At 58.1% G+C, this 23006-nt stretch overlaps 1 protein-coding gene across 1 annotated transcript; it reads right to left on the bottom strand.

Moving 5' to 3' along the window:
- Positions 1–248: 248 nt before the first annotated feature.
- NCS1 (neuronal calcium sensor 1) lies at positions 249–22102 on the bottom strand. Its single transcript, XM_042052351.1, has 8 exons — positions 21800–22102; positions 8487–8511; positions 6832–6970; positions 6278–6356; positions 6079–6167; positions 5688–5765; positions 5229–5345; positions 249–4533 (listed from the first exon to the last, which is right to left on the bottom strand). Exons 1-7 carry the CDS (start codon positions 21861–21863, stop codon positions 5247–5249), a joined length of 573 nt encoding a protein of 190 aa, XP_041908285.1. The 5' UTR covers positions 21864–22102; the 3' UTR covers positions 249–4533; positions 5229–5246.
- Positions 22103–23006: the final 904 nt, after the last annotated feature.

Genomic DNA, 23006 nt, shown 5'->3' with positions numbered 1-23006 from the left:
GGTAAAAACAGGTGGGAAGAGTGGTGTTCTAGGGGTGAAGGGGCCCTGGGATGCCTGGAGCTGAGACCTGACAGCTCATCACAGGTGTGGGCACAGTGCCAGCCCACAGAGCCCAGAGCATCCCTATTTACACCCGGGCTAGTGCCACCACAGCCCCCAGCCCAGCTCCCAGCCCCGCTGGGTGCCAGGACAGCTTTGGGGGCCCTGTGACCACCCACCCCAGCACATCATAGACCACTGCTGCTTCGTTACTGTCATTAAGCTTTTATTTCCACTGTCACAAAGTTCCTGGGTTTTGTTTTGTTCTGTTATTAAACTGTTTCATTTGCTTGGTTTGCTCTTGAATTCATCTCAAGACAAGGCAGCGGGGCATGCAAGCCGAGACACCGGCACGGACGCACACACAGGCTTCATCTTCACAAACAAGGCTCTTTGCTGGAGCTGCTGCTTCTCAGCCCAGGGCTCGGCCACCCCCCGGGCAGGGTCCCATCTGCAGGACAGGACACCCACCCGGGGCTGGTGGCCACGGGAGCAGAGAGAGAAGGGAAGGACGACTTTACTGCAGAGCTGCTGGACTAGTCAGGGCTGGCATGTGTGACTGAGACTCCAAAACTGCTGCACCCCAAACTGTGCACTGAGACTGGGGCCAGCAGCTCCCTCCTTTGCCCTCAGCCCTTGCTTCTGTCCCAGTCAGAGCCCTCCCCTCCAGTGCCCTCGGGAAGGATGGCAGATGCTCTCACTAAATGTCCCAAATCTCCTCCTTGGATGGGGGACTGAGCTTGCTGCAGGTCACTCACCCATCCCGAATGACCCCCCAACCCTAAATACATGGGAAGGGGGCAGCTCTGCCAGTGATTTCAGCTGCCCCCATGCCATGCCTGGCCCTGCTTCAAAGCCAGTCCTCCTCCAAGTGGGGCTTAAACCCAGATCCCAAGACTCCAAGACAATTCCACCTTCTGGACAGCTGCATCCCTGCCCACTGAGCAGCAGTGACCCTGGGCTGGGATTCCCACAACCTCAGCTTCCCCATCCAACAGGAATGGGGTGTCCTGATGGCACGGGAAGAACCTACAGGCATCTGCTTCTGTGAAGGAGGGTGGGATGCAGCTGGTACCTGGCACAAACAGGGTCTGGGGTTCCCCATAAGCAAACACCCCCCTCCACCAACCCAGCGGAGAGCGCTCCTGGGACCAGCCTGGTCTCGTTATAAACTGCATTAATTAACAGCCTGCTCCAGAAGAAAAACCCTTCACTTCTCTCTCTCTCTCGGGTCCTGGTTTGTGCTGTGAGGAGAGGGCAGGGGGGAATCTGCCCCCAGAGCCCTCTCCCATGTTCTTGCTCCCAGGGGAAACAGCTCAGCCCAGCCCAGCCCCAGAGCTCAAGGAAAGACGGATACAAAGCAGCAACAGTCAGCGCACAGACAGAAAAATGAAAAGAAAGGAAAGTACAGACATGGCATTTAATGGGGCAACACTGACAGGGACAAATGAGAGGGGGGGACATGCCACAGTCACCGGGGCTGGACCCTCACCTCTGCCTGGCTGTGCTTTGGGTCCCCTTCCCATGGCCAGGGATCTACTTTGGACAGGCACCAGGAACCCGAGTACAAACAGAGACCAACCAGGGCTTGCTGGCTGTTTCATCATGAGCAGGTGTAGAACAGAGGCTGGAATTAAAGACTGGCTGATGTAAATTCCACCCCAGCACCGTTCCCGGTGTTCTGCACGTGCCTGATGCTCGGTGGGTCCTGCCAAGCCAGTCCTGAGCCGTATCCAGTGCTCATGCTTGCCAGGGCACAGACACCAAACCGCTTTCCAGAGGGGGATGGCTCACCCCGGCCATTCCACTGATGGGGAAATTGAGGCACGAGGAGGTTAAGGCCAACATTTCCAAGCACAAGATGCTCCAAGCCTTATTTTCAGTGATACCCAGACACTGCAGATCCTGGTGGTGTTCAGGAGGAATCAGGGGCCCTCGGTGCTCCCCAAAAGGGAGATTAGAAGCATCCAAGCCAGGGTCCCAAATCCGCAGCCGGGGGGAACACTGGGGCCAAGCCGCTTTGCTCAGGGACACTCAGTGTGCCAAGAGCCCTGGCAGGGCTGACTCCCTGGGGAGACATCTGCGAGCACTGATGGAGCTCAACCCATGACAGGTCCTCCAAAAATTAAAAGCTTTCCAGGGGAAAAGTGTCAGAGCAAATGAGGTTTGCCTTTGCCTGGGAACTATGTCAAACGCGGCGGGGCCCATCATTCATCAGCGGAGGCGATTGCAGCAGTGTCACATTCATTGGGAACATCGATTGGCACCGGGAAGGGACCGGTCTGGCAGACGAGCATTCAACAAGTTGGAGGCACTGCAAAAACCTACCCCAGAGAGTTGCATTTTGGCCACAGAGCAACAAGGAAAAGGTTTCCATGGGAGGGAGTTAAGGACACCCTTCAGAAGCGCCCCCACAGTGAAACATGGGCACCCTCGGGGACAGAAACTGCAGAAGAGGCAGAAATATTGCACATGGACGTGAGGTCAGTGTCCTTGGGGATGGGGAAAGGTGGCTTTTTATGGGCATCAAGAAGTACCACAAGCACAAAACCCCAAAACTGGGGAGCAGGGCTGCATGGTGAAGATCTGTCCCTGCCATGCCGGGAGGATTCAGGAAATGCTGAGGCACTGCCTTGTCTCCTGCATCGTGAGACACCTGTCAGACTGTCCTCCACATCCAGATGTCACCTCCCACTGCCATGGGGACAGTCCTCTGTCTGGGCTCAGCCACAGGAGCTGCAGACATCCTAGGAGACAGCTGGGTGGAAAGATGCTGCTACCATCAGCTGGACCAGAGATGGAAGGGTGAGCCCCAGGGTGGCTTTAGGGGTCCCAGAGGCTTCTTGCACTTTGCTCCTGAGGGAATGCCCATCTCTCCTTTCCCAGAGCAGGGGCCAAGGCAGCTGAGGCATCACCCACGCAAGGCTCATTCTCCAGCAGAGATGCCAGCTGTGTCCCACGGTGTGGGTGCCAGTGGGGCTGAGCTGGGGGCACATCCCAGAGCAGTGGTGGGTGTTGATGGAGTGTGGAGAGGCCATGCAGGCCCCACTCATGACGGGGGGGCTGCAGCCCGGTGTCCCCAGGTGTGTATTCCCAGCCCTTTGCCTCCTCCAAGGTAGGCGCAAGTGGCTCCGCTTGGGGCCGTGCCCTGGGTTCACAGCAAGACCTCCCATGTCCTATGGGAGTGACGGGATAAGGAGACGCCCTGAGCTGTGCAGAGCCCAGCCTGGCACTCCCCTGTCACCTTGTCCCAGCTGGGATGGGGGGACGGAGCAAGGCTCCCCCTCTGTCCCTCCAGCCCCACTGGCACACGGGAAGATTCACAGCCACCACCGAACACCTTCCCACCGTTTGCAAAGCAGAAAATAGCAAAGGAATCTGCTTGAAAGCAAAACCCAACTCTGGGCTCCATTAATACTTTTTCATGCAGTGAGAAAATTAATAAAAGAAAGGAAATGGGGACGTTCTGGTGCCTGGCAGTTTCCTCACCCTGCCCGACCGAGGGATGGAGCTTGGTCTGCTCAGAGTCTGGGCTGAGTGAGCCCGCACTGAGCTCCCAAAGGGAAGGGTGAACAGAAAAATGCAGGGAACACAGGAATGGGAAGAGGAAAAGAAGCGACAGCATCCCCTCCAAACAGCAGCCAGCCCACGGAGCTTGGGATACAGGGGGTGGGAGGAGAGGGGGGGAAGGCAGATTTTTGGCTTCATTGTTATTGCAGGCTCCCGGGTCCCCGCAATAGTGTACGAGCATGTAAACCTTACAAATCCTCACCTGGGTGGGTGGACACGCACACGAGAGACGAAACACAGCAGCAACATTTACAACAAATAAATAAGGATATTGATCGTCGAGATAGGCGTATAAAAAAAAAACTCACTTTTTTCCACCGAAGGAAAAGAAAAAAAACCAAAACCAAACCAAAAAGCACAATACTGTCTCACCAAAAGAAAAAAAAAAAAATATATAATATATATATCCCTAGTGAGCCAAGCCGGGCTGCCAGCGGCATCGTGGGTGACACCAGGACTCTGTTCCCAATCGCCGTCGGTGCCTCAGCTCCCCGACCACCCCACACGGGCAGAGCCCAGGGGCTGCAGCCCCCCAGTACCGTTGGGCTCCGTCTCTGGCCGGCTGGTTCCCAGGAGAGGACCCCGCCGGCGCATCCGCAGTCCCATCCGAAAACGTAGGAAAAGGGGAGCAAAGGGGGCGAGGAGGCCGAGAGGGGGCTCTGCCTGTGGCGATGCTCGACCCGTTCCCCCGGCCCTGAAGTCTTGGGCGTTCGCTGCCGCTCAGACCTGGGTCTGGCGCGGGGTTTTTTTTGGAAAAAGCAGAAGTTGGCAAATGGCAGCGGCTGGTTCAGAGTGCAGAGAGGGGGAGCGAGCTCGCGCTTCGAGGGCATCCTTTGCTCGCGGAACAGAAAGGAAGCCGGGAGGGACAGGCAAGCTTCGCGCGGCAGTGGTCGGATGGCACGGAGAGCATCTTCCCCCAGGCATCTGCAGGAGAGGGTGGGGAGAAGGGAAATAGGGTGAGAAGGATGGGCAAAAATCCCTGTGGCCATCTCGTGCGACACCAGCGCAGCTGGAACGGCAAAGCTGGAAACGGAATAGAGATATACTGAAAATCTCAAAACTCCAGTGGGGTTAAAAAATACCCCACCCCCCTGGACACTGCCTGGACTGTGATAACCAAAATCACTCCAAGGGACAACTCTGCACAGCTCCACAGGGCATAGCAAGGACCACGGGGTGCTCAGCCCAGCACCTGTATAATGCTGGGAACCAGTGTCCCTGACACTGCCGTGCCAAACCCAGCTCCAGGGCATAATATAATAAGATTTAAGATAAATAAAACATTTAATATAATCTGTCTCTGGAGCGTCCCTGTGCCCCCAGCACGCCAGCTGCCTCCCTGCCTCCTCTACAGCCACATCTGCTGGTGAGGGTGTGAGCTGTGCCGCAGGCAAACATTTCCATCTCCATGGGATGAGGTCTGAGGGAGCTCTGTGATATGGGGGAGACTGGGAGAAACCTATCAGGACGGGGCAACATTCCCCCTGGCTGGATTTGGGGGGGATATCCATGTTTTGGTGCTTCAGCAGAGGAGAATCAGCTGGCTGTGCCTGGGGGAGGTGGGAATGGCATGAGGCAGGTGGGAGATGGGCACCCGCAGCCCCTGGCACTGCACTCACCGCCGCTCGGCCCTGGGACTATACGAGCCCATCGTAGAGGGAGAGCGCCTGCACAATGGAGGGGTCGGCCTTGGAGCCCTCCTGAAATTCCTGCAGCGTCAGCTTCCCGTCCGCATTCTGCAAAACACTCCTGTTACTGCACAGCTCCACCCAGTGAGCCCCCGACACCCCGGCACATCCACACCATCCCACACAGCCTCCCCACACCGCTGCCTCAGCCTCGGTTTCCCCATCAAGCCACCCATGCCTGCCATGGAGGGGACAATGCCACCTCAGAGACCCTGAAAGGCATCCAGGGATCCCAGAGGGATGCGGGTGTCCTACAGAGACCTTGGCAGCAGCTGAGACCTTGTGTTGGTGGGGAAAGGAGGCACATGCAAGAGCCAAGATGCAGCAAAGGGACCCACAGCACCTCCTAAATCCCTTGGCCACGGGGAAAACACCCTCAAGCATCCTCACCTTGTCCATCATGGCAAAAATCCGATCCACCCTCTTCTCCGGTGTGTTCTCCTCCTCGGGAAGCTCCACCGTGTTTCCCTGCAGCAGCAGGACAGGACCTGGTCACACACCCATCTCTGCCCTGCCTGGAGGGTGTCCCCAGGCGAGGATTGTCCCCCCACACCTCACATCAGGACAGGGTGCAAGGGGACAGTGTTGGCACTACAGTCACCCTCAGCAACCAGATCCAGACCCTGCCCTGGCCACGATGGCCAGGACGGCCACAACCCCACACCAAAAAAGGCCAAAGAAGGAACTGGGGGTGTTTCAGCATTCCCACAGAGCCAAGCTCCAGCCCAGCAGGGACCCCCCCCAGGGGCTGCTCACCCTGTGCCCCCCCTGCCCCTCTTACCACCATCTGGTAAATCGCATCCACAATGTCCAGCATCTCGTTCCGCGTGATGTATCCGTCGTTGTCCAGGTCATACAGCTTAAATGCCCCTGCAAGCCAGAGCAACACCAAGGGGCTGGGACTGTGACCCCTGCCCTGGACACTCACCCCAGCACCCTCGTGGGGCTGAGCCCACCAGTATCCCATGGGCAGCACTTACACCTCAGCTTCTCGTCCAGCGTCCCCCGGGAGGTGACCGACAGTGCCTGGATGAACTCCGAAAACTCGATCCTCCCATCCTGGGGGGAGGAAAGGAGGGGTCAGGGTGCTGCTGCCACTCCTGTCCAGCAAAGTCCTCCCTTCCCACGTGTCCCCTCTAAGGGGGCACATCCAGAAAGGCAGCAGGGAGGGAGGAGTGATGCACATTTATCTCCAGCACTGGCATCCAGCTGCCGGTGCCCAGCCCACCAGCAAACATCCCGGCGGGAGCGGCTCTGGAAGGGCACTGCACGGATGGGCTTTTGCCAGCGGCACCAAAACACCGCGCTTCTCCTTTCCTGCTTTGCCACTTCATCGCCCTTCCCCACGTGACACTCCTCAACTAAAACAAGCGCGGGGGCTCGCTCCAGCTGCGCCGCTTCAATTTCACGCCCCAGGAAGCGCTGGAATATTTTGCTCCTCCAGTGCCACGCAAATGCATTCCAAACCCATCCCACCATCGCCACAGGCCCAGCCCTGACCCCCCTGGACTGTGCCCCTGGATCCCAGACTTACTTTGTTCTCATCGAAGACATTGAAAACAAAAGTGGCAAATTTGGTTGGGTCACCGAAGGGGAAGAACTGCTTATAGATCTTCTGGAAGCCGGCGGCATCGAGCTGCCCACTGGGACAGTCCTTGATAAAGCCCTTGTACCTGCGAATGGAGGGCAGGGCATGGGCCCAGAAGGGTCTCCTGCTGAGCCCTGGGGAGCTGGGATGAGGCTCTCCCCAGTGCTGCAGTGGGCTGGGAAGGTGCTGAGGTGCTCCCTGTGTCGCTCCCATCCCCCACCTGCAGCATCCCAGCCCTGTGGATGACGTCTTTGTGGGCACCACAGTGAGGGTGGCAGCGGGGACAAGCAGCGAGTGGCACCAGTGACACTGAGTGGTGCCCACTGCACCGCTCCACCCTGCTGCCAGCCCACAAGGGGCAACAGGGCCACAACCAGGCTTGTGGTGGACATTGTCTGGGAGATGGGAGGTGACAAGGACACACTGCCCAGCCAGGACTGACAGTAATGCCACGCTGCAGCCATGCCCTGGTGAAAAACAATGGCACAGTGACCACCGAGTTCTGTGAGGGTAGCTGGGCACTGGAAAAGGTTCCCCAGGGAAGTGGTGATGGCACCAAGCCTGCCAGGGGTCAAGAGGTGTTTGGACAACACTTGCAGGCACATGGGATTCTTGGGATGTGCAGGGCCAGGAGTTGGACTTATGATGATGCTTCTGGGTCCCTTCCAACCCAGGATATTCCATGATAATTTTTGCACGACCCCAAATGAAATCTGCTCAGAGGAGCTGGGGGGCACAGCAGGGTTCCTGTGTCACCAGGTGGCACAGCTCAGGTCATTTCCAAAACCCACCAATGCTTAAACATCCCAAAAAACCCTCGGTCCCAGCTTCAGGCTGGACCTGGGTGCTGGAAAGTGCAGCTGCACCGGAGGGTGCAGGGAAGGGGCTCACTGGCTCTGTGGGTGAGGGCACCACGCAGGGAGCGTGAAGGGAGCATGTGGGACCACACGGGCATCACGTGGGGTGCGTGAATATTATGCAACACGTCGCCCAGATCTGTCAGGCGCCCGCTGCAGCGGGACGAGGGCTTGAGGAGGAGGGGAAGGGGGTGGCGAGGTGGGAAACCGAAGTGCCGGTGACATCTTTTTCACACTGCTGCAGCTATGACTCATCGGGTGGGGGGGAAGGATGAGAGAAAGAGATAAAGAAAGCAAACCTTGACTGGTGGGATAGGGAGATGAAAGGGAAGCAGTGGCTTTTCTAGGGCGCTGTGTTCGGTGGGGCGGAGGGGATGGAGTGAGAGCACGGATCCCACCCCTGACAGCCTCTGCAGGCCCTACTGCAAAAGGGGACACGCTGGGACAGCACCAGCCTCCTGCAACGGGTCACCAGCTGGACAGTCCCCACGTCCCCATGCTCTTTGGCTGCTTGTACGGGAAGAGCCACTAGAACCCAGCCCTTGCCCAGGGTGTGAAGGAAAACCCCTCTTTTTTCTGGTCTCCCCTCTACGAGGCAGGTTCACCCCAATATGGGTGCACCTGCCCACCCCTCCTGCATGTCCCTGCTCTGTCTGGCCAGTGGGGTGGCCGAGTGCCACCAGCTCCTGTCCCCTGCCCACAGCCCCATGCCCCAGCCAGCTCACCACCATGCCAGGCACTCACCACTGCTGCACCTCCTTCTCCGTGACTGCAAGAGAAAACAGGAGAAAAGAGAAAAAAAGAGAGAAATTTAGTGCTTTTGCAGTGACAGCTGTTCCCCTGCACTGCCCATCAGTGAATTCCCTGGGGGATGCCATGGGGCTCCCAAAAATTACTTCCCTGGGGGATGCTCTGGGATTCACTCACTCCATGAGCTGTCAGGTGCCCCCTACAAGTTCCCCATGTGGCAGCAACTGCTTTTGAGGCACTGCCTGGGCCAGCCCAGCTGGTCCATGGGACCAGGGCTGCAGGTGTTGGGGACCCCTGAAACCAAGAAGCCTCCCAAGATGTTTTGTGTTGTGCTCAGAGAGTGCAGAACCATGGCTGCAAGATGCTCTGGACCATGAAGGGGACAAGTTGATCATGCCTGGGGAAAATCTGGGCCTGCTGTCTCATCTTCCCAGAGCTAAAACACCCCTGAAAACATCTGCCAAAACATCTGCCTGGAGGCAGCTCAGGGAAGGAACTTGCCTGGCCCTGACATTACACACTGAACGTGGGCACAGGCACAGCCCCAGGGCTGGCATCCCCCCAGGCACCAGCTGCCTCTGGAGAAACATCATCAAACCCATCCCAGCACCCTGGGGAGCCCCATCAGGCTCTGGCAAAACCCCAAAAATGCAACCAGCTAGAAAACAGAGAGCACTGGCAGCCCCGAGTGTCCCCAGCCAAGGGACAGCTGCTGAAATGAAAAATGTCCTCAGCAGAGGAAAGGCTCAGAGGGATGTGGGATGCTGGGCAGCGGGCTGGCACTTGTCCCTGCATGTCCCACTGCAGAAGCTGTGCCTGTGCCTCCCCACAGCAGGGAGCCAGGTGCCAGCAGGTGGGCACAGGGGGAACGGCCTCATTTGTCATTTCCTTCGCGTCGTGCATCTAAATAATGATAAAAAAGCCACAGGTCTGAAAGGCGCGGGGATAATGAGGCAAGTGGAGATGTCAATGTGCAAACGGCTGATAAAAATAGAGACTCAAGACACACCAACAGATACCAATTACCTTGGATGGCAAAAAAAAAAAAAGAAAGCAATTTTCTATCAGGAAGATTTGTAACGTGCCTGGCAGAAGGCCCAGAGCACAGAGGCGAGGGCTGGCAGGTGGGGCGGCCAGGAGGGCACACAACGGCCCACACCTCATCACCAGCTGGATTCTGGCTCCAGCATCCCCGTTAGCAGGAATTGCTGTGCCCAAGATTGCCCCAAGCATTGGGGGATCCCTCCATCCCAGCCCAGGAGTCACTGGAGGGACAGAGCCTTTAATTCCCCCACTTCCCCTGGGATTCAGCAAAAGCAGCACCCACTGTAGCACTGCAGGGTGTCTGGACAGCAGCACCCCAGGAGAGGGGACACAGCCATGGGGATGCTCAGCATCTGGGATGAAGAGCACTGAGGGCTTTGGCAGTCACAGGTGGGATTTGGAGGGTTGTTTGTTGAGCTGGGGTGGGCTAAACATCAGTCATAGCAGTCTCAAGGGATTTCCCCATCTCCAAAATAAAGGGTTGCACAGAAGCATCCTTCCAAAAGAGAGATGCTGAGCAACATCTCTAACAGGAACAGGCTTCCCTGCACACAACCTCACTGAGACACCAGCCGTGACCTCCACCCTGAGGGTGCCCAGGGGATGCCCCAGGCACCAGCTCTGCAGGCCCAATCACCCACGAGCACCAAGGAGGGTAGGTGGAAGGAGGAGGAGGATGAGGGTGAGCCCTCGGGGCAGGCAAAAAAGACCTCAGCAGCAGCCCGGGCTGCAGTCAGAGCTCAGCTCAGCCCCTCCAGGCAAATCGCCTTCTGCTTCTCTCTTGTTCGGCTGCGTTTCCCCCAACGTGCTATTTTGGGCCCGGGAGCTGCCTTTCAACTCCAGCAGGAAACAATTAAGAAATTTGTGCTTTTTTTAGTACAGGAGAAATGCTGGTAATGACACGCTCGGGCTGAGGCAGGAGGGAGGGACGGAGCCAGCTCCCCTCGTGCCGCAGGAGGGATGTGTGATGCTCCCAGGAGAGGCTTTTCCGACGGAGGGAACCATTCAGGTGCCACGCTGGAAATCAGCACAGGGCTCCCAATGAGGGATTTGTTAACGTGCATCCTGGAAAGCCACACGGAGCCCTCCTCCAGCACACTGGCACCAGTGCCTGTCCTCCAGCTTTGGGTGCTGGGGGATCTGTGGGGTTCTCCTGAGGTGGGAGCACGGCCTCATCTCCCAGCCCTTGGAAAACCACCCACCTCTGGGTTCACCCCTCCACTGCCATCACATCTCCCCCTCGCCCAGGGGCAGAGTGTTCCCAGGGCAGGGAACCACCCCAGCCCTGACCCAGCGTGGGGACTGAGTAGTACCTGCCCCCCCGTACCTGCTGTTACAGATCCGGGACAGATGATGACTTCATGGCTGCCACTTCCCAGCCACTCCGACCCTGCTGGCTGTTGACACTCCGAGTGGCACCAATTAGGAATGCTAATGCTCGACTTGCAGCCGCAGAAGCCTTGGGGACACGCTACTGAGCGCGTGGCTGAGCCACCTGTCCTGAGGCTGGCGACAGGGGACACACGCCGGGACAGGGCTGTCCCTCTGCTCTGCATCTCCCCGGCAGGCAGAGCCCAGCCGGGCTCACCGACAGTACCTGTGCAGCGGCAGCTGCTGCATTTCCCTCCCGCGGCACCGATGACGCCGCGATGCTGAGCCGACACACATCAATTTGCAGCGATATAAACCTCGGCCAGGTGCGCCCCCGACGCCCCACAACAAGGGGATGACCCACAGCAGCCCCATAGAGCATCCCAGCGGAGCAGGATCGGCTCCCTGGCCGCGCTCCAGCGAGGAGCCGGGCTCAGCTGCCGTGCCGTGCTCCAGGGACTGCCGCTCCCGCAGCCGCGCTAGGGAGGGCTAAAAATAGTGCACGTAGCAGCTTGTTAGTAGCAGCGTGCCCCGGGATCCTTGGGGATGAAAGGCGCTAAATAAAGGCAGAGTATTATCATTTGTTATGAACCGCAACGCTGGAAGAGGCATTGCCGAGCCGGGAGCCCCAGCGACGCCCCGCCGGCGCCGGCCCGTGCGCGCAGCCCCGCACCGCGGCAGCGGCAGCAGCGCCGGGCAAAGAACGGGGAATCGCCGAGCGCGGGGCTCCCAGCGCAGGCAGGGCAGGCAGAGGGACAGGGACAGGCACCCAGAGCAGCTCAGGAGCTGCCCCACACGGCCAAACCGCAGCCAAGGGCCCTCTCTGCCCTTCGCTGGTCGGTCCCTTCCCGCTCCCACCTCAGCTGGGAGGAAGGTTTTGGCCACACGTCTCACACAGCACAGAGGGACAGAGCCTCCAAGCAGCCCCCAGCCCCCTCCTCCCAGCTGCCGGCACTTAACCCCCCCTCCCCAGCCCTCTCCCCCCACCTCTCCATCAATCCCAGTGGCACAGGCGAGGACTGACAGCTCCGTCACCACCCGCCCTTCGCGTGCCCCCTCTCCTCCCACCACCCAGCTGCCACTGCAGCAAGAATCAGCTCTGGTTAATCAGTGCTCAAGCCTGTTAATTTGTGTTTTCCAGGCAGAGAGGAGAGGAGGGACCTGGGACTGTAAATCCCCATCCGTTGCCCTGCCGCAGGATCTCGCTGTTCGCTGGACCGCGCCGGGGCCGGGGCAGCAGGAAGGAGGGCAGGAGGTAACTGGATTCGAGTGGTTCAGGGACCCCTGGTCACGGTGGGATACATGAGGTGACGTGATGCTTCAGCCCCACCGGGGCTTGTTTTGTGCTGACATCGCTTCCCCTGCCTGCGCAAGAGTAGGGGCTCGGCCACCGCCGCAGGGCTGGACCCTGAGCACGACCGTGCGCACTCAGCTCAGCCCGTGTGCCAAAACCAACGGCACAGCTCTGTCCTTTTGCAGGTTTGAGCTCCCAAACGCTCAGCAAGCATTGTCCCCACGCAGCAGCCATTGAGGAACCCCCACACGTCCCCCCTTGCTCCAGCTGCTACAACAGCACCTTGATCGCGTGGGGCCATGGGCACCCGAGGCCTTATCAGGGAAACCAGTTAATTATTTCCAGGCACAGAGTGGCTTCCCTCACCGCCATAGGGCACTCCAACTATGCCAGGTCACGGGCTCTGCCGCCAACCCACGGGCAAGTGGTCCAGCACCACACTCTGAGTCATGGCAGGGGCAGTCCTGCGGCATTTATTTCCCCCAGGCAGCTGCTGTGGCTCCTTCACAGGGTCCCCGGGCATCCCAGCCTGGGGGAGCCAGCACATCACCCCAAGATGGGGCTCCCATCGGGTTTGGGGCTGCCTAAACCTGCTGTGGATGCTCAGCGCAGTGCCCAGGCCAGGGGAAATTGGGCACCCACACTGGGTGCTCCTGCGTGAGCGAAGTGGCTGCTCAGGCGTGAAGGAATGGGGCATTTATGCATGCACTAACTGGGCACCCATGCCTGAGCCAGAGGGGCACTCATGCAAAAATACACTGGGAAATCATGCGTGGACTAATTGGGCACTCGTGCATAAATTATGTGGGTGCTTCTAGGAGAACTAATTGGGTGCTCATGCATGAACCGCCCGGGTGCTGCGGCGAGAGTGAAAGGGCCGCTCATGCACGAACCAGCTGGGGGCTCATGCATCCATTTTTTTGGGCATTCATGAATTCACCGGGCGCCCATGCACGGATTAATTGAGCAGTCACGCGTCCATTCGCTGGGCACTCCTGCGTGAGCTAATTGGGCACTCATGTGTAAATTAGTGTAATTAGGAGATAACACACTTGTGCACGTACTAATTGGGCACTCAGGTGTGAATGGATCAGGTGCTCATGCATGAATTAATTGGACACTCAGGCATGAGCTAATTGCAGGCACGTGTGCCAATTAATTGGGCACTCATGCATCAACAACCGTGCGTTCATGCACGGAGCAGCAGCGTGCGATCCAGCGGGAATTCACTGGGCAGCCATGCATAAATCCAGCTGGGTGCTCATATGTAAATTAATTGTGCGCTCACGTGTGTGTTAATTGGGCGCTCATGCGTGAACTAATTGGGCGCCGATGATGCGGAGGAGCCGGGGGTGCTCATGCGTGCGCTGAAGGGCCCCTCACGCGTAAAACACCCGGGTGCTGCGGGGCGAGCCCCGCACACGCTGCGATTTGTGCCAAACGCACTCCGCCCCCCGTCTCGGCGAAACACGTATTTAAGAATTTTCTGAACGTAAATCTGATACAAACTCCACTCTCAACATCGTCACAATGTTAATATTAACCAATTACGAGCTCCCCGCTCCCTCCCGCCCGGCTCGGCAGAGGATGTGCTCGCTCCGACTTCCCTCCAGCCCCTGGGATCACAGCGTCAGCATCACAGCCTGAACAAGCCCTGCAGAATTCGTCCCTGGTCCCTCAGAGTGACCACTGGGCGCGGTACAACACGTACTCGGTGCAGAATTCACACCGGCAAACACGGACACAGCAAGGTCCCATCGGTTGGCACAGGGGGACCCAGTGCCAGCCCCTGGCCCTGCGGAGTGAGTTACCTGGGGTAAACACATCACAGCCTGAGTAGTCATTCCCAATTCCAGGCCTTGTCTCTACAAAACACTCAGCCAAGAGCACGGCAGCAGCTGTTGGAGGTGAGTGGAACCAGGGGACTTAATCCAGCCCTCAAAAAGGCACTGGGCAGCACTTGTCTGGTGCAGAATGGGCACCTCCTGCAGAGGGAGGAAGATGCCCTGTGTGCCAGGGCTGGCAGGGGTCACCTCTGGCAGCCTGGGCTGTTGGGTGGCTTCGTGCAATTCGGAGGGGTCGGGGGGAAGCATCCCAGGGACAGTTGGAGCATTGGCACCAGGTTCCATCCCAGTGCACTGCCCCAGCTCCAGCACCAACCCCCCAACAGAGCCCAGTGCCCACGGGAGCTGCCCTGTGGTGGAGGGAAGGGGTGAACTCTTCCAGGCTGCCACGGGCTCAGTCCTCCACTGGGACTGTCCATCAGCCCACTGTGGGGCATTCAGAGCTCACTCAGGTCCCTGTTTGATGATGGTAACTTTTAGGATACTCCATATGTCAGCACTCTGGAAATTTGGGTAGTTTGGCCCTGATGACCTGGTCTCATTAAAATTCAGGTTGAACTCCTTAATGATGTCCTGGTTCCGTGCTCTCTGCCAGCTCCTGGGCCACCAGACCACCCCTGGTTGGGCTTTGCTCCTGCTCCCAGGCAGCACAGGGACAGCTCTGGGCAAGAGGCAGTAAAACACAACTGTGGCACCGGGGTCACCCCCTTGCAAACAACTGTTTCTGGAATTGGACTGATGTCATTCTCTTTTGCTCCTCGAGATGATCACCTGCAGTTTGCCCCAACCACTGTGCCCCAAGCTCAGCCCCGTGCCTATCTCTGCTCCCAGCCACATCGCCCACACACCGGGGTGTCCCTGTGTGGGAACCCATCCCTGCAACATCCCCAAGGGATTTGGGAGCAGCCCCACTGTGCAGGCACCAACATACGTCTCCCTGTCACAGCGGGACACCCCCATCCCAGCTTTCCCAGTTTGGCTTCTCTCCCCATCAGACTCAGACATCACCAGCACCACGGCAGGTCTGGGAGCCTCCGAGATGTTCGGAGCTTGAGTCTGACAGTGTTATTGGTGTCATTTGTTACTCTGAGACACAGAGCAATACACGGAGCAGTGCCGGGGTGTTTGGCACTCTCCTCACTGGCGGTTGCCATTAGTGGTCTGCCTTGCTCCCAGAGTGGATAAACAGGTCCATGAGCAGTTCTGTTCTCATCTCCCCCGGGGCTGGTACCAACAGGAAAGCCAATATGCAGCTGAAATCCTTTTTAGACTTTATTAAATATTTAAGGGCCCGACATTAGGCTTTGGAAATTGGGTTTAGGGAAAAAGCAGCAGTTGCTCTTTGAAGCAAAGGCAAGAGAGGAAGGGCGAGGGACAGTGCCTTCATTTGGAAATTAATGAATCAGGCTGAAGCACCCCCACAGCAAGAGCTGGTGGCTGCAGCAGGTCTATCCCAGGATTGAATCCCAGCTTCCCCACGAGCCAACGCAGCCCTCTGGAGGGGCAGAGGATTCCCAGTGCCATCAGGAGCAGGGACAGAGCAGCCCCCCTGCCCAGACATCCATGGCACAGCTGTGTCCTGCCACCTGCTCAAATCCATCCCTTGCCCACAGGGATTTCAGGGTGATCTGGCACTCCAACATGCCATCCCCAACCTGAGGAGCAATTCCTGCCCTGGGCAGAGGAGAAGACTCCCCTCTAGAGCAGCATGGGCAGTAGGAAAGGAAGTCTCTCTGGCTCAGCCATCACTCCCTGGAGCCATGGGAAGGTCAGGAGGATGCTCAAGGAAAAGCCTTGCTGGCAGCAGGGCCACCTCTGCTGCCCCTGCAGTCCCTCCTGCAGGGATCACCGAGCACTGAGGGGTGACACAGAGACCCAGAGCGGCTCTGCCAGGTCCGACCATCGATCACAAGATGCTGGAGAAATAGGTGGATGAAGCACAGGCAGCCCTCCTTCCAGCAGGAGGTGTGGGGAGGGAGCCCTGTGCCCACAGGCAGTGATGGTGATGGAAGCAACACAGACCATGCCCCAGGGCTGAGCACCCCACGGCCACCCTTGCCCAGGGCACGAAGCTTGGCTTGCTTTGGCATCCAGCTCCCTGGAAGACCCAGGAGAACAAAGAGGGGAAGGAGGAACAAAGCGACCCCACAAATGTCACCCCGATAACAGAGTGAGCGTGCCCGCTGGCTCCTCCCTGAAGCAGCCGCTTCCTTTGATGCCTTCAGAGCTTCTTGTTTCACAACCTTAATTATAGCAGCAGCAGCAAAGGTCAGGAGAGTGGTTAAGCAGATCCATTAACATGTCAGGGGATAAATGAAATGTGATTCTTGTGATGCCAGAGCGGCAGCGGCGTGAGCGTGGCTGGCGGGGATGGCTGCTCTGCCCTGCCGCAGAGGGAGCCCTCAGGGCCTCAGTCGTGTCTCCCCCTTCCCACCCTGGCACTGCAAGAACCTCCCAGGGACTGCGGGGACTCCTCGAAACTTGCTTCTGAAACCCCAAAACTTGTTTTGCTTGCATCTACCTATGGAGCCCCAGGTCCACGTGCATGTGGGATGCCGTGGGTCAGATTCACTGGGAGCAGGTTGGGGTCGCCTTGGAGAAGGAACTGGAGATCACTTCAGACCACCACAGCCCTCCGGAGGCAGCACAGCAGGTCCACATTGAGCTTGCAGTGAACCTGCACCACAGCAACCCCCTTCACAGCTCTGGCTTACAGCAAAACCAGGCCCCAAACAAATGCCAGCCCCTGGGCATCCCTCTGGCATCTCCTGCCCATTGTCCTGCCTCAGGGTCCCAAACCAACCTGGCCTTGGACACTTCCAGGGATCCAGGGGCAGCCACAGCTTCTCTGGGCAACCTGTGCCAGGGCCTCACCACCCTCACAGGGAAGAATTTCTTCCTGATATCCAACCTAACCCTGCTCTCTGTTGGTTTGAAGCCATTCCCGTTTGTCCTGTCACTCCAAGCCCTGTTAAAGGTCACCCAGGCTGATGATTTCACCCAGTGTTTGCCACTGAGGGATAATGGGTTCGTAGCCACCCGGCCAGCTCACCCCGCTTTCTGCTGGATGAGCAACAGGAGGCATTTCAACACAAACCAACCTGGCAGAGAAACTCAGTGCCTGGGGCCAAACACTTTGGAGGCTAAAAATAAACCAGCAGCAGCAGGGGAGCTACCAAGGTCCCTCCTCTGCTCCTGCCCACTGCCCCAGCCAGCACATTTCCTCAGCACCAGGGTGGCACAGTGGAGCAAAGCCCTAGTCTGGCTCAGCCAGCAAGGAACCAACCCATTTTCCCATTTTCCTGGCTGAAAACTGCTGCAATCGTAGAATTTCCTTTCCTTTCCCACAGAATTCCACCCGCCACCACGTACCCCCGTAACTACAAATCAATATGTTTATAGTTTGCTCTTAAACTAATGCCCATTAATTCCCTGCATTACTGTCGAGCAACAGAGCCAATTTTGCAGCTTATTGTGAAAGAGTAGAAAATGATGATGCCGGAGCGAGTTGAAAATCCACAAAATAGATCACAGTGGGTGGGATGCGGTTCTTGGGAAAAGAGCATCTTCCTCTCCCTGCACCCACTCTGCAGCCTGGGTGTTGTTTTGGCACCCTTGCCATGGCTCCCACGCCTTCACCTGAGCCCCACTGTGGCCTCAGGAGCACCGGGACCACCATCCCCAACCATCCTGACCCCAACGTGGCCCCAGAGCGATGCTGCTGCACCGACACGGCTCTGAGTGTGCCCGATTGCTCAGCTACTGCACCCTCAAAAATAACAGTGCTAGTCCTGGACATGGGCAACAGCTGTGCAAAGGGAACCCTGAAAGCCAATCCCCCAAAAAATGACTGAAAAAAAAGAGCAAAATGTGCTCTTCTGAAACAAGCTCAAATTTTTAAAACTGCTTCGCGATTTTAAGGGTTACTAGCCTGGGAGTGCTGCTGCGAGTAGGGACACTCAGCACTGTATTTCTCCTCCAGTTTCTCTCCCAGGAGTCCACACCAAGTAATTTCCACCCAGGACACGTATCGTGCACCCACAACTGCACATGTGCATGTTACACACTTCATTCAGGCCACAGCCACACCTCAGGACCTTCACAAATCTCCGGCTGAGCAGAACCCTCTGACCATGGCCCCACAAGGTTCTTAAACAGAATCCGAAATCCCACCGTGGCCCTAAACCATGAGCAGCTGGCCCAAGTTAAGCTCAGGTTTAAATCCCCATGGAAGAGGATGTGATCCAGGGAGGATGGTGGTTCCTTCAAGTGTCAGGAGTTACCACCTCCTGGAACACAACACCAAACTGCATCTCTGAGCTACCCCAACGAGGCAGCAGGAAAATTAATAAATTAATTATTATAAAGCACTTTGAGGGCTTTTCGATGAAAGGATTTATGAGAGTACAAAGAATTACATAATTTATTATTCAGTATTATTATCACTCAGCATTGACTTCTCCTGCACGCTCCTGTGAGGCACCAGCCTGGTCTCCAAGGAGGGTTAAACAGCCCTGCAGCCTGGCTGTCCCCACAAGCACTATTCCAGCACCTGGCAGACGGAGGAGCCTGGCATTGCCAGGTATTCCTGGGCACTCAGGTGCCCAGAGACACAGAAAGGCACATGGAGATGGGTCCAAACCAACAGGACTTGGGCAGCCGGCACTTCGAAGAAGCCCTTCTGCGCCTTTAGGTGTCCAAGTGCCATTAAAATCTGGCCCCCAGCACTGTAAGTCAGGAGCAGAATGGGGAGGGGAGCCAAGAGATGAGGTTTCCAGGCTCCTGCCTTTCCATGTCCAGTTCCCAGCAGGGCCTGGGACAACCTGCTCTGAATGCACGCAGGAAAATATTTCTCGCAGCTCACAGAGGCCGCTGACGGCAGCCCTGCAGCATCCTCGGCTCAAGTTCCCTGTCCACAAGTGCCCTGGCACCTGAGCCATCCCATGCTCCTCTCCTCCCATCTCCTGCTTGTCCCAGGATTGCTGCAACTGAGGCACGGCCAGAGAAACACCACAAATAGGAGATGGAGAGCCCAGAGGGGACAAGGGAGACAAGAAGCCACCAGGGACTGAAGAGCACTAAGGGGAAACAGAGGTCATCTGTGTCCCATGGATGAGATAAATTTGCAGAAAAGCCATGTGGGGCAGGGAGAGGGGGTGACATTTCCCTCTGATCCTGCAGAACCGAGAGGGGCCTTTTTGGTATTTGCTTTGTTTTGCATGGAAATTCACACAAACAGAAAATGATGCAATGGAAGGAAATCCCAGCGTGGGAGAAGCCCTTCACGTACCACAGCCACAGCTCACGCTGCCATGGGAACCTCCATGGGACAAATGCAGGTTCCCATCAGTTTGGGCTGCTGGAGACATCTGCCCAGATGTGCTGTAGCAACAGCACAAACAGCACCACGCACGAGGCAGGGACAGCACTCGCTCAGTGACGTGGCAGCCAGGACATGGGATGGGCAGCACAGGCCAGGGATATTCTTGTGTCTGTCAGAAAGGTGCCAAAGTATCAACATGCTGCGGAATAAAACCTTTCCCAAGCAGGCCCCCAGAAGCTCTTGAGCAGGCTGTGGATGTGTGTCTATGACTGTCCCCTGCTCCAGCTGTTCCAGCAGCCACAGCACTGGGGTCTGGATCAGTTCCTCCCCCTGTACTCAGTGCAGCCCTGCCCTCCTACCTGCCTCTCCTCTGCCTGGCTTCCCCAAAACACAGAGGGAAATGAGCATCTTTCCAATCTCCCAGGGTCTGAAGATAAATCAGAGGCTCTCAGCCGTGCCTGGGAGGGCTCTGTGAAGTGCTTCACCAGACAAGGGAATGCGCACTCGCCTTGACAGCTGCAGAAAAGGGGCAGAAGCGCTCAGCAAAAGTAATTAATCCCAGAGACGAGAGGTGGAATGAGCAGAGCTGAACAAACAAACCCTGGAATTAGCGACAGCTCTCCCTGACAGGCACCACACTGCCAGCCACATGCTGCTGGGGCACGTTGGGATGCTGCACCAGACTCCAGCCACGCAAAGGGCCACGTGCTGCTAGGTGCTGCTGCCTTACCTGCACAGGTACAGGGGTCTTTAAAAAGCAGCAATGAGAAGTCCAGAGCAGGCAGGCAAAGCTCCAGACAGGCTGGAAATTCATTGAGAGATAGATCAAAGGACCACAGCCTTTCTTGGAAAGGGTGCAGTGGAAAGGGGAGGGCACCCAAAAGAGAGGAGCAGAAAGTTCGGAACGAAGTATTTCACAAAAGCAATGACCTGCTGGCCTTATCCAGCAAAGAGACATCCCTGTGCCCAGAGACGTTGGTTTCACCAGCGCTGTATTTGGCTGGCTTCAGCTGCAGGTAAGACATGAGCCACCACTGCCTGTGTGCCCTGTGTCGGCCCCTCGGGTGCTGGCACCTTCCTGGCGCAGAGGAGCCACCCCAGGGGTGCAGAAAGCCCAGCACACAGGAGATCACCAGCAGATGAGGCTGTGCTGGGGCTGGCTGTTCCCAGATTCCTCTCCATCAGAGATCAGGTCGTCACAGCGGCTGCAAATGGAGCGGGTGATTGCAGCACAGCATTAATGGTACCTGGCCTGGCGCGGCTGCACTCACCGTGGGCGACAGCTGCAGTGAGGACACCAAAACCCAGCTCAGCTCCAGCCGGGGCTGTGCCCACCTGGCACTGCCACCTTCTCACCATTTCCTCCCCCTGAGCACTTTGAGGAAGCCCAGCCGGGGTACCCCAACCTCTCCTAGCATCACACCCGGTTTGGCTATGCGGACATGCCCCCACCACCTGCCCTCCTCCCGCCTGCTGTGCCACGGCAAAGAGCAACCCCGCGTGTAGGGTTGTGCAATGCACCAGTATTGCCTCTTCTCCATATGGGAGAACTTGCTGCATCCTAATCTATTGCCTTTTTGGGTAAGCGCTGCTGTGGGACTGCAGCAATGACAGAGGGGAGAGCTCGCAGGTCTGCTGCACGTTTGGGGAATATCTGCGACCTGCAAGCGGGGAGGCAAACTTGAGCCACGAAAGCCTTTGTTTCCTTTGTGCATCCTTCAGGAAAAAAAAATGATTTTGCTAAAACTGGATGGCTGAGGCACCAGCCACGTTAATTAGATTACGGTGGAGGTCCAGACGGGAAAGCCACTCACTCAGAAAATCAGGTTATTAAACCGATACGGAGATACTTAGAAAAATATCGAACTCGCCGGTGTCGGGCTCTTCTCTCCACTTCAGAGCACAATAACAAAGGGAACCCCTCCAACTAACGCACCCAACTTTGGAAGCCACCCAGATGCTCGGCACCCCGCTGCCGGGCTCCGGGGAGGCAGCGCGGGGAGGACAATCCCCGCGGCGGGCCCTGGGTGCCAGGGACCGGGCAGCCCGGGGAAAGGATGCTCGGGGCAGGGGCGGAGGGGCGGCGAGGGAGGGCGCGATGCTCCGGTGGGCGCCGCGGGCGGGCAGGATGCGGCCCTGGCCCCGCCGTTCCCGGAGGCTCAGAAATAGGCCACGGAGGATGGTTTTTGTGAAAAAACAGCGCGTTCCCCTGGCTCGTTGCCCCTCTCCGTGTCTCTGCTGCCTTATGGGTTTTTTCCTCCTCCCAGGCCAATCCCTGAATTCTTCCAACAAAACCCGTCCGAGCCTGCGCCCTCCCCGGGAGCGGCCCCGCAGGAGCCGCGGCACCGACCCGGGGGAGCGGCGGGGCCGGGCGGCAGCGCGGATCCCATCACACCCCCGGCATCCCCCCGGCAACCCCCCGGGCACTCACAGTACGTTTTCCTGGTCAGCTCTTCCACAACTTCAGGCTTCAACTTGCTGTTGGATTTGCCCATGGTGGCGGCAGCGCCTCTGAGCCCGCCGCCTCCCGGCCTCGCTGCGGGGCACGGAGCGGCGGGGCCGCTGCCTCGCTGGGGCTCCCGGCCCGGCTACATCCCGGGGGGGGGGCGGCGGCGAGGGGGGCGGAGGGGTCTTTGTTGGAGGGGTTTGGCCGCAGAGCCGCGCTGCGGGGCCGCGCTGCGTGTCCGTGTGCGTGTCCCCGGCTCCACGCGCCCTCCCCGCCCTCCGCCGCCGGGCGCGGAGCGGCCGCGGGGGCGCGGAGGGGCGGAGGGGCGGCGCGCCCCGCCCCGCGCTGCGGGAGCGGGATGGGGATGGGGAGGGGGCTCCGGCACGGCCCCGCCGCTCCCAATGGCGGGAGGACTCGGGAGAGGAGGGGATTCCAGAGCGGCCCCCGCCGCCGGGACCCCCCCCCCTCCCCCCCGAGGCGCTCCGCAGGGATCAGCGGGAAGCCTCGGAGGGAAATGTCGGGAATCGGGGTCCTGCTTGCGGGGGGCTGATGGGCAGCGGGGGGATGAGGAGAGAGGGGCGCTAGCCGTGGGAACACAGAGCCTAGAGCAAGGCTGAGCTCCGAGTTCGGGGGTGACCTTGGTGGCACATCAACACCTCCAGCTGTAGAAGCATTTTCCAACCCCTGGGTTCCTCAGCTGAAGAGGGGTCTGTTCCCGACATGGAAAAGTCGGATCCTTGTGGGTCCCTTTCAGCTCAGGCTGTTCAGGCTGAGCGAGCTGGGGAAGAGAAGGCTCTGTGAATACCTTAGAGCCCCTTCCAGCACCTAAAGGGGCTACAGGAGAGCTGGAGAGGGACTTTGGACAAGGTCATGAAGGGACAGGACAAGGGGGAATGGCTTCACACTGACAGAGGGCAGGGTTTAAATTAGATATCAGGAAGAAATTCTTCCCTGTGAGGGTGGTGAGGCCCTGGCACAGGGTGCCCAGAGAAGCTGTGGCTGTCCCCTCCCTGAAAGTGCCCAAGGCCAGGATGGATGGGGCTCTGAGCAGTCTGGTTTAGTGGAGGGTCTCCCTGCCTGGAAAGAGGGTTGGACTAAATGATCTTTAAGGTCCCTTCCAACCCAAACCCTTCTGTGATTCTACCATTCTCTCACACCAGGGTTCCATGGAGCCTTCACTCACTCTCTGCAA

Source organism: Corvus kubaryi, unplaced genomic scaffold (genome assembly GCF_017639235.1).
Source record: "Corvus kubaryi isolate FWS band 111438036 unplaced genomic scaffold, C.kubaryi_AGA036_p1.0 78, whole genome shotgun sequence".
In the NCBI taxonomy this organism is placed as follows: Eukaryota; Metazoa; Chordata; class Aves; order Passeriformes; family Corvidae; genus Corvus; species Corvus kubaryi.
The sequence above is the reverse complement of the archived record's forward strand: the minus strand, read 5'-3'. Positions and strand labels throughout refer to the sequence as shown.